Here is a 10,299-nt window from a genome sequence, read left to right as displayed (position 1 = left end):
GCCAACCTGTGTTATTTGCTTGTGGCTTTCCTTCTTACCTGAAATTTGTTTTGGGGCTTGTTCAGTGATTATGGCCATTGCAGGTTTTCTCAACGAGTTGAACGCGATAATCGCAGCCAATTCCTGAGTGTTGGGGGAGGACACCAGCTTCCATTTTATGTCGCAATCCATGCTCTCCAGGCACCGAGGCTGCAAAGTAATCGCGTTGAACTTAATTTATAAAAAATTCAATTTACTTTTACAGGATTTTATGGTGGGCGGGCCGGTGGGGTAATGACGTTCGATTCACATCATAATAAATTTTCGGATATAAACATGGGTAGGGTTTAATAATTGAACATGTTTGGTTTCTGGAAAGGGAGGTGAAAATCTCCTTGTAAGCAAGTTCAATTTCCTCCGTCATTAACACGGCAGTAGGACATGGATCAATGAAACTTTATTCTAAAAATTTCCTTGTAATTTTATTTTTCCAAATTTACAAGGCATGGTCATCAGTTATTAACCTTAGCGTCGATCAAAACACCAGGAAATATAGAACGAAGAGTGAAAATCATAATAAAGAAACTAACCAATACCATCATCAAACTAAAGCTATCATGGCCAGGAATCTACCATCAAATTAAAATTTGTCGTGGTCGGCCTTGATTAGGGAAACTTGCGGGAAATTCTAAAAGTAGATGCAAACCGCGTGCGATGAAATGTTGATGTACATGTCAACGTTAAAGTGGGCTGATATGGACTGGATCAAGTTTGCTGTATTCTCGATATTGTAGAAGTTTTGGAAGTTTGTGTTCATATATAAATTTTAGTATGAAAGTGTGTTTTTGAGGTATTGTGGGTAATGTAAAAGCTTTTGCTAAATGTAAATTGTAGTTTGGATGAAATTGGATACTTGGCGGAAAATAAATTTCATATGGGAGTGTAATCTAGTACAATGTGCTTATGTTATTGATGAAGCATGAATATATTATTTATGTGATAGTTAAAGTTGAGATAAACTAAGAATATACAAATTCTCGTAGTAACTTGCATACCTTTATGCTTGAGTTAGAATGGTCATTGAAGGAAGGAATGCTTGATTTTGGCCAAATAAAAATGTTTGCCTGTTATCATTGGAATTATGAGAAAAATTTATATGTGTTGTGTACAAACTATTTATCATGAGATATTATGTCTTTGGAGTGAGAAGTTGACATCATAAGAGATTATGTTTCTGGAACAGGAAAAATATTATCATTATATATTATGTTTTTGGGGGAGAAAAATAATACTTGAAATATTATGTTTTCATAATTAGGTTCAATTTATGATATCAATATATCGTGTCTATTGGACTCAATTCAAGGAGTTTATAAATTTATTTTGAATTTTAATTAGTAATTTTATTTAGATTTTTCGAGAAACTTTCAATCTATGATCTTTTGTTGTTCATTTTCGAAATCTAGCAAAGAATTAAAATAATCTCAATTATTATAGAGCAATTCAAATATAACCATATTAAGAATGCAGAAGGCACTGCTCTATTTAATATTATTAATTTTTTTTAATGAAGATATACAGTGCTCATGTCAACCACAATCAAGATTGGATTGCATTTTTTATTTATTTTTTATTTTGTAAATACCCGTGTTCTTTGAACTGTTACAAATGAAGAGATTGTTTTGAAAGGTCTAATTTAATATGTTACAAGCACCACCGAAAAAGAGTAGTAAAAAAAATCCATACACTTCTTTTCACATATATTTTGACATGTGCTTTGATTAAATCACTTTCATTTCTCTAAATGAGAAATTGCAAGTACATTCAAACGACCTTCACCTAATCTATGTTCTGCTAACATATAAGAAAGAGCTTGAAAAGAATCACCACTGGCAGTTTTACAAATCACATTAGCTGGAAAGGCAATAAAACTTTCACCTCAACCAAACTTTGAATTTGTTATCCCTTGCTCCTGCACCTTGATCTTTGTTGATTCTGTTTGCAGTATTGGAGGTTGTCTTCTGAGCACCACGAATTGATTTTGTACTTGTTGTAATCTTTGCCGATACTCTAGAAGAGTCAAGATGCTTTGCCTTGCTTGATTCAGATGGCAATCTCTTCTTCTCGAGCGAAGAAGCTGATATCAAGAAATTATTCTCCATCCCTCTGCTCTTAATGTCTCCTTTCCTCCTCAATTCACGGAGGGATGTATTTCCCTGGAGTAAGCTAGGCTCTTGGTTTATTGTTCGGTTCGTGGAGTTTAAGCTTTTTTGACCAAGGGGATCAACTTCATATATGTTTTCCATTCTTGACAAAACTGGAGTGGCTTCTGGCTTTTCAGCAGAGGGTGGCCTTGGCAAACAATCTCCTTGTTCATGTTGTCTTAGCTCTTCTCCAAGAACATTGATCTACGTAAATCATAGCAAAAAAAATAATTGTTACATCGTAATGGCCAGAACTTTTTACAAAAATTACATAGAAACATACATTAAAGAAAAAAAGAAGAAGAAAGAAAAACCTTGTTTAGAAGTGACTGAGATTCGGAATTTTCTTTCTCCCATAGTTTGTTTTCAGCTTCCTTCAACTACAACACAACAAAAATGGTGTTAACCGTGTGCTAGATTGGTGGATTTTCATAACAGCAGACAACACAGTGTAAGCAGCACCTTTTGTTGGAGCCTCTTTGTATGAAGCTCGAACTCATGTGCTCTCTCTTTCATTCTGTTTTCAAGCTCCTTGACCTGTATAGCACACGAAAAATAACTATTCCAACTTCCAGCACCTAAAACTCTCTATCAGTCTGAGAATAAAATGAATAGTGTTTCCTTTTTTATTCACAACATAAAAAATCAACGTATAATTGACAAAAGGAATCACAAACATAATGAGTGGCATTGTTCAAGGAAATATTTAGTACACAAAAGTGCTGCTTATCAATCCCTGTCATCACGTTGAAATCCAGTAAATGTAGATTAATAATATGAACAATCATGATTAGAGGAACAACATTATTTGAATATCCACTAAACCTAAGACCTCCATTTTTCAGGTATTAGTGCTCAGTGTCTGCCAGTGGGGGATTGGTGGGAAATTGGTGTCTCAAACCCAAGAAAGCGGGGACTGCATTCAACCACTTCGATGTACCTCTCTTGTCCTAAAATATTTACTCATGCAGTTACACGACTTCAAAAGTTTATATTGTAAGTTAAGATTGTAAGAACCATGCAATGAAGATTCATAGACGCTGCTTCTTCCTGCTCTTTCAGCTTCTTCTCAAGCTCGTTGACCTATGAAAGGCATCGGAGTCAATTGCCAGATTATTATTCAAAGAAACAACATGAAGTAAAACCGTTTATCTAACAAGAAACCTTCTGCTGGAAATCTGAGCAAATTTCTTCCTTTTCTTTCTTTCCTTCTGAAAGTTGTAACAGCTGCTTCTCTAGCTGTCTGCATAACTCTGTCTTTGATGCAAGCTGACTCTCTAGTTCATTGAACTTTTCCTGTTGGTTTTTGAAAAGCTGATCCTTGACTTTGGCCTTGCCTTCTACATTTTGAAAACCCTCTTCTAGCTTGCGCATGGCATCCTCTTTAGATCTCAATTCTTGCTTTGCTTTGTCAAGCTTCAAAGAATTCACAAAAAGAATAAAACCTAGTCGATCATCCTTTCCTTTCATCAATATAACAAAATGTCTTTTACTATCTATAAGCTTACCATTGTTTTGAACTTTTGAAGCTCACCCATATCAATCTGCTTCTTTGCAGGACCCAACTCAACCCCTCGAACCCGAGTTGCGAAGTTTAGAGAACTCAGAGTCTCTCCTATGTCATGCTCAGAAGGGCTGATTTGCACTAACATAAGGGTTTTCGAATCACCTCCTGGAAAACATGAAGGTTTAGGATGATTATTAATATTATTATAATATAAAAGTCTTAAGCATTTGAATAATTTTAAGTGGAGTTCTGACAAGAAACCACTGTATAGTGTATACACCATATATTTTACAGTATTTCAATGCCCTTTTACTTGTCATCGATGGAAACATACAAACTTAATGCATCTATTGTATTCTATGTTCTAAGCATTATATAACCCCCTTGTATCATTGTCTGTGATGCATCATTTGCTATAATCGCTCCTTTTGCTTGGAATAACTCATTTTAAAAACAAAAATTATTACTTTGATATGTTGTCATGAGTAAAAGAATATTTGCGATGCTAATAGCTGATATATTAGAGGTTCTGGTACTGGATACGAACTTGTATTTCTTGTAGCTACTTACCCAACGAATCCTGGAGTAAATGTGTGAGCTTCGAGTTTCTGTCAAAAACCAAAAGAGGAAGTCAGAATAATTTAATTTGCAAGCCATATTTGAATATTACACATCAAGATTCAAAGGGAACCTGTATGGAATATGACTACTCTTATTTGCCAAACAAGAAATAACATCCCCAAGAGCTGAAAGTGATCTGTTTATATTTTGAGCTTCCTTGAGTCGTTCCCCTTGAACCTCTGTTTTTGCCAGCCTCTCACTTCCTGCCAAGTCCACAAGCCATAGCTTGCTCATAGTGCACTCATCATTTACCAAGTTCTTTGCTCTGACCATTGTGCAAAGCATGCTAAACACATAAGAATATGGTAATGTCAATGTATACGTAAATTTAACATTTTATTCTGTTAACATAAAGCTTGATAGTAAAGAAATGAATTGCAGTAAAAATAAATATGGAGAGAGTTCCATCAATGAACACTTAAAACTTAAGCATGGCAAAACCAAGTTCAAATAGGCACTGACCAATGAGATCGGCTACTACGTTCATTCACATTGTTTGACCCCACGGCCCTTGCATTGCTTCCAGCCTGCAAAACATCCCAGGCCTGCTTAATATTCTCGACCTTTGCTTCAACTATCCCCGGAACATGCTGGACCCCATCAGATACTTGTTTTATATCCAACCTAAAACACAAATATATTCTTAGACGAGATCTTTTTAATTTGACAATTGCATGGAGAAAACAGCCATAAAATATTAGAATGATCAAATTACAAGGGCAAATTCCTTCTCAGCCAATTTTTTTTTTTTTTTTTTAAAGTTGAAAGTTTTGAGTAATCAAACGATATTTGTAGGACAATGATAATACCTCTTTGTTGTTGCTGTTGAGGTGGCTAGCAAGTCTCTGATTTGCTCATTGTAAACTTCAAGTACGCTAACAGAAATGTCATATGTGACAGTTTCTTTCCTTTCCTCAGCAATTTTAAATAATTGATGTAAAGTGCGGTAGTTGACTCCTCGGTTTTGCTTGGTACCTTCCATGGTGAAAGTCTTTCCGGTTCCAGTTTGCCCGTATGCAAATATGCAAACATTGTAACCATCTAACACGGAGGTCACCAGAGCAGAAGCATCCGCGAAGACATCAACTATCTTAGTTTAAAAAACAATAGTCAATATCTGAACCTTTTCGTTTCACCCTAAGAAAAATAAATTGAATAAATAACCAATTTGTCCACTATTTTGTCGTCCAAAACTAACCAAACTACAAGTTACATAGTTTTGAAGGCCATTTCTCCGAAGGTGCTCTGTTCAAATTCAATAAAAGGCTGGTCATCACTTCTTCTCTCCATTAGAAAAATAGGGTTCTTATGCTTACTATTGAACTTATTGAAGAGATAAACTATTGAAGTGATCATCAGAAAGACTAGTAAAACGAGGTTGCACCTGGAAAATATAAATGCCTTCAAAAATAGATAATGTATAATAAAAGAAGCATTCACTGTGTGTATTGTTGAAGCTCAAAAAGAGTTTTTCAGAGAAACAAGAAATCTTTTACTATAAACATCACCCAAACCAGTAGCAGTGGATTACATGTCACAAAATCCAAGTACTGTTCAGTAAGTTGACAGTTGAAAAACAGAAAGAAAAGAAAAGGAATTTCAGAGGTGCATGCCTTGATCGTCCTTGGGAGCGTAGACTCGATCAAATTTGAAAATTTTCTTAGTGGAGCCACTTGTAATTACTGTAAGATCACCATCCTTAGCAGCACTAAAATCTACCACTGTTTGACAGCCAATTGACATCTCCTCCTTAGTCAACGGGCGGCACCTACAGAACACTCTTATGTTCCCTGAGATATTAAATAATAATAAAAAAAAAGAAGCAGAAGCAGAAGCAGAAGAAAAGAAAAAAACTTAGAATGGTTCAATCAAGAAAGAGAAAAAATGAACCCGAGTTTAGAATATTAAGTATACCCTTTGCCTCCAGCGCTTGGTTATAAAGCTTCTTACTCTTTGCCTGCTCTTCATTTAACTTCAGTTTGAGGTCTTCGTGTTGCGCAACTGCAATTCAGAAAAATCTTACAATTTTTTGTCTATCAATTTAATTTTACAGTTGATGCAAGATTACCTATGTCTTGAACTGCAATTATCATCTTGTTTAATTCAGGAATTGTATTGGCACACGCATGAGCTTCATGGAAGAGTTGAGAGTGCTCTATCTTCATCATCTACAAATGGATCAACAGATGGTATTATCACAGATATACAAATTGATTTCCAAACATTTCCACATAACATTTGTCATTCAAAAAGTAATTTACCTTTATTTTCTTTTCAAAATCATCAATGGCTGCAGCCCACAGTTTCTTATCACACTCATATCGTCTAGAAACATCTCTCAATTCTGCATTTTGCTTTTGCATGGCTTGATCTAAACAAACATCAAAACCTGGTCAGTGTCGCTTCAGTTTCTAGTAACAAGCCTCAAATCCAATTGGGTCTATCTTACCTAATTGCATATTTCTGAAGAACCTGTTGTCAAGTTCCATCCTAATCTTCTCGAGTTCCTCGTTCGCCGCAGTCAGTGACATCCAGGCCTCGTGGCATTCATCTGTCTTGAGTTGGCATTGAGCCTTCAATTCCTCTATCTTCTTTTCGTACCTCGCTAAAGAGTTCGTCCTCATAACTCTATTCTGCAGTCCACATCAATTTAAGGCTAAGTTTAAGCAAAAACTCAAGTCTTCACTTCAAATTTCAAAAAACTACCCGTCAATACAAATTGCATCTCACCTGATCAGATGAAACTTTTACTTCAGCGGCGCAATTGTTACACAGTAAAAGCTCCTGTTTAACCGAAGATTCTGCATTCAATTTATAAGATAGGAAAAACCTGAGTCTCGGAAACGAACCTAAAAGGACGGACCAATATGGCAAATACAAAACGGAAACGAGAGCTTTACTTGGCAATTCTGTCGCCTGCTTTATATAGATCCCGCTAACTATTGGGCTCCCTACAACCCCATCAAACCTCATAAAAATCACCCCATCTTCCCCGACAGAAACCCTAACATCCACCACTTGCAACGGTTTGTTGGCACCAACAATAGAGTACACATCAAGCTCTGATATAACCTGCCATTTAAAAAAAAAAAAAAAAAAAAAAAAACTTTATCGTTTTAAAACAAATAAATTCATTAAAAAAAAGAGAGAGAAGAGAGAGAGAGAGAGGACTGAGTGCACTTGCCTTCTCTTCTTGAATAAAGACATCAAAGACTCTCATTCCTTTAGGACCATTAGTGTGAACTATCTCTGCAAAATGAAGATCAACCAAATACTCTCCAGCCGGCATGTCATTGAACTTGTAACTCAAGTTGGTACCAAACCTCGCTGATTGATAAACAGAAGGTATATCACCACCATTGATTATGCTCTCATCTGTTCTTATAACATCTCCACCTTCAAAACAGCAATCTTTCTCAATATCAAGATTGATATCCCCCTCTTTCTTTATAGCCCCGCCTCCCGCGTTTACAAATATAACTGGCCTCTCTGTTTCAAGAAACACAAAAACTCATGCTTATACATTTAATCTTGAAGTTTATTGTTAATAATACTTGTAACATTTAAGAAGGCAAAAGGAATGTTTAGTATTCATTAAAAAAAAGTAAAATAAAACCTTTGAAATTATTGGTGTTTGTTAACCCTGACTGGATCGATCTCGAACCAAAAACGCACAGCATGGAATCCATGAAATCTTGGGCGTCAATTGGGAAAGTGCCTATCTTCTTGTTTGCGGAATTTTGGTCACCAGTGGTGTCTTTTAGGGTTAGAATTTCTGGGATCTGAGAGAGAATTCTGTATAGTCTGTTTGTTTGGAAGAAGAGAAAAAGGAAAGAGAGCTTGGAGCGTGTTTAATTTGTTATGTTATGCGCTTTCTTTTTCCGCTCGTGCTGATGAAGAAGGGAGATCTGAGGTTTTCAAAATTCAAATTTATATGACCGTTAATTATTACTCTTTTAATTAGTGGGCCGTGGATGAGAGGGTTAGCGACCCGGCCCCAAAATTTTACTCCCTTTCCTTTCCTGTTTTTTTTTTTTATATATATATATATAAAATAAGGTAAAATTATAACAATCCCTTATGAAAATTTGAAGCTGGCCAGGAAAATAGTGTTATCCCAGTAATTATTTATTGGTTCATCTTAAAAAAAACACAAATACAAAGAAATTTTTTTTTTACAAGCCACTAAAAATAATAAGAATATTTTCATCTAAAATTTTTCTTTTCTAATTTTATCTACTTTTTTCTTTGAAGCATGTCGATAAAATAATTAATAGGATGTCATTAGTTACTCATTAAGTATTAAAAAAAAATTTATCTACTTGAAACAGTATAAAATTACATTACATTTTTTTTTTAATAGTTAAATTAAAAATACATAAATAATTCAAAAAAGAAGGTTAAAAAAACACTAAATTGAACAAAACTAAACAATGAATTTTATATTGCTCATCCACTAAATTAAATAATTATCATATCCATTCATATTTTGATAATTGTTTGTTTGTTAATTTAAATAGTAATTAAGAATTCTTGGACATAAGATATAGTTTTTTTAATATTTTTTTAAATGTAGACTATGGAAAGGGGTTTATCATTATCTTAATTTTTTAATAATTTTTATAATTTCATAATAAATCAAAGAGGCTGATGTGATGAACTCAATAAAACAAAATTTAATTTTTATCCACACCATAGAATAAATAAATTACACTATCAAATTACATGTATGTTTTTTTTTATAAAAAAAAAGGGTTGGGGGATGATAATTTGGAAGTATATTATTCTGCAAACGCTAAGTAGGGTTAGGGAACTAGGAATTGAAAAGATGATGTTATTGCAGACTTACATAGAACTTCATCAGTATCAAAGTCTAGGATGTTTGGCTTGCCATATTTGAGGACATATTATTTTATAAACAATAGTCCTTTTTTTTTTTTTTGTGGCACTCCTCCTTGCTTGTTTGTTTCTCCTTATTTAGTTGTGTTTTTTTTTTCTATTCTTTTAATTACTTGTTTGGAGATACCTTTTAGCGTTGCTATTGTTGGTTCCCCTACCTTTGTAATTTTTGTTTCTCATGTGAGGTTTTGTTTTTTTTTTTTTTTTATTATTAACATAGGATACTCAAGTCAGCTTGTACGTACTTCGACTAATTTTTACTGGTTCTAAAATTAACAACCAAGTAAACTTTCAGTGTCCATTAATATTAGCAACCACAAGGCTCAAACTTGAGATCATAAGAAAAAAAAAATTTTGATTCCAAGTTCGTACCATTGAATCACCTGGTAAACGGTTGTTTTGCTCTCTTTCTATTTATTTATAAGTTGTTGTTATGTATGTTTTAGGTTTCTTTTTTTGGTACAGTGGAAACAAAGAAGAAGAAAAAAACTATCCTTGATATCTGGTATCAATAAAATCAGCAAACAAAAAATGAGAAACCATTGGAAATAGGATTCTCAAATAAACAACTCAATCATGTGTGTTAAGCTCCCTCAGGTACAAATTGCATAAATCTAGATTTCTCAAGGACCATGTTTATTCCTTTTTAGGATCTTCAGGCTAACCATAAACATCAGTTTTTTTTTTTTAATTTCTTAGATGATATTTTTGTGTTGCCTATCTATTTCTTTCTAAACTATTATCCGCCATGTTTTTTGTTTTTCCACCCAATTCTCTTTGTGTGTGTGTGTGGCCATTCTTGCTTTATTGTGTTTTTTTTTTTTAAAAAAACTTTTCCTTTTCCTATACCTTCTTTAATTAATTGTCTTTTAGCTATTTCCTTGGTAGATATTCTAGAAAGGTGGGGCATGAGAAGGATGCTGACTTCCCAACCAATAATGCCTCATTATCAATATCCCTGAATATATTACAACTCACGTGACAAAGGGAAACATCCTCACATAGAAAAATACTGAAGTACACTCATAACATCAGTCTGGGAAAAATTAACCTTTTATGCCATGAGACCAAACACCACATCATGTCCAA

General features: G+C 34.2%; 1 protein-coding gene across 1 annotated transcript; it reads right to left on the bottom strand.

Moving 5' to 3' along the window:
• Window positions 1–1,709: 1,709 nt before the first annotated feature.
• Window positions 1,710–8,210, bottom strand: LOC118031284 (kinesin-like protein KIN-14R). The gene is made up of 19 exons (XM_035035642.2): window positions 7,928–8,210; window positions 7,496–7,800; window positions 7,212–7,383; window positions 7,042–7,112; window positions 6,761–6,944; window positions 6,573–6,682; window positions 6,380–6,479; window positions 6,226–6,312; window positions 5,925–6,101; window positions 5,121–5,397; window positions 4,774–4,935; window positions 4,382–4,597; window positions 4,261–4,298; window positions 3,692–3,855; window positions 3,348–3,599; window positions 3,201–3,266; window positions 2,646–2,720; window positions 2,498–2,563; window positions 1,710–2,387 (listed from the first exon to the last, which is right to left on the bottom strand). The coding sequence occupies exons 1-19, from the start codon at window positions 7,998–8,000 to the stop codon at window positions 1,914–1,916; spliced, it is 3,069 nt and encodes a 1,022-aa protein (XP_034891533.1). The 5' UTR covers window positions 8,001–8,210; the 3' UTR covers window positions 1,710–1,913.
• Window positions 8,211–10,299: the final 2,089 nt, after the last annotated feature.

The sequence above is a fragment of the Populus alba genome, chromosome 11 (genome assembly GCF_005239225.2).
Source record: "Populus alba chromosome 11, ASM523922v2, whole genome shotgun sequence".
NCBI classification, from domain to species: Eukaryota; Viridiplantae; Streptophyta; class Magnoliopsida; order Malpighiales; family Salicaceae; genus Populus; species Populus alba.
This window is presented reverse-complemented; position numbering and strand designations above follow the sequence as displayed.

Bases quoted from the DNA above. Each gene is read 5' to 3' on its own strand.
- LOC118031284 (XM_035035642.2), bottom strand. From the start codon at position 8,000: ATGGATTCCATGCTGTGCGTTTTTGGTTCGAGATCGATCCAGTCAGGG. The intron at 4,598-4,773 runs GTCAGTGCCTAT...TTATGTGTTTAG, and splicing joins CGTAGTAGCCGATCTCATTG to CATGCTTTGCACAATGGTCA. The intron at 3,600-3,691 runs GTAAGCTTATAG...AATTCTTTGAAG, and splicing joins TTCAAAAGTTCAAAACAATG to CTTGACAAAGCAAAGCAAGA.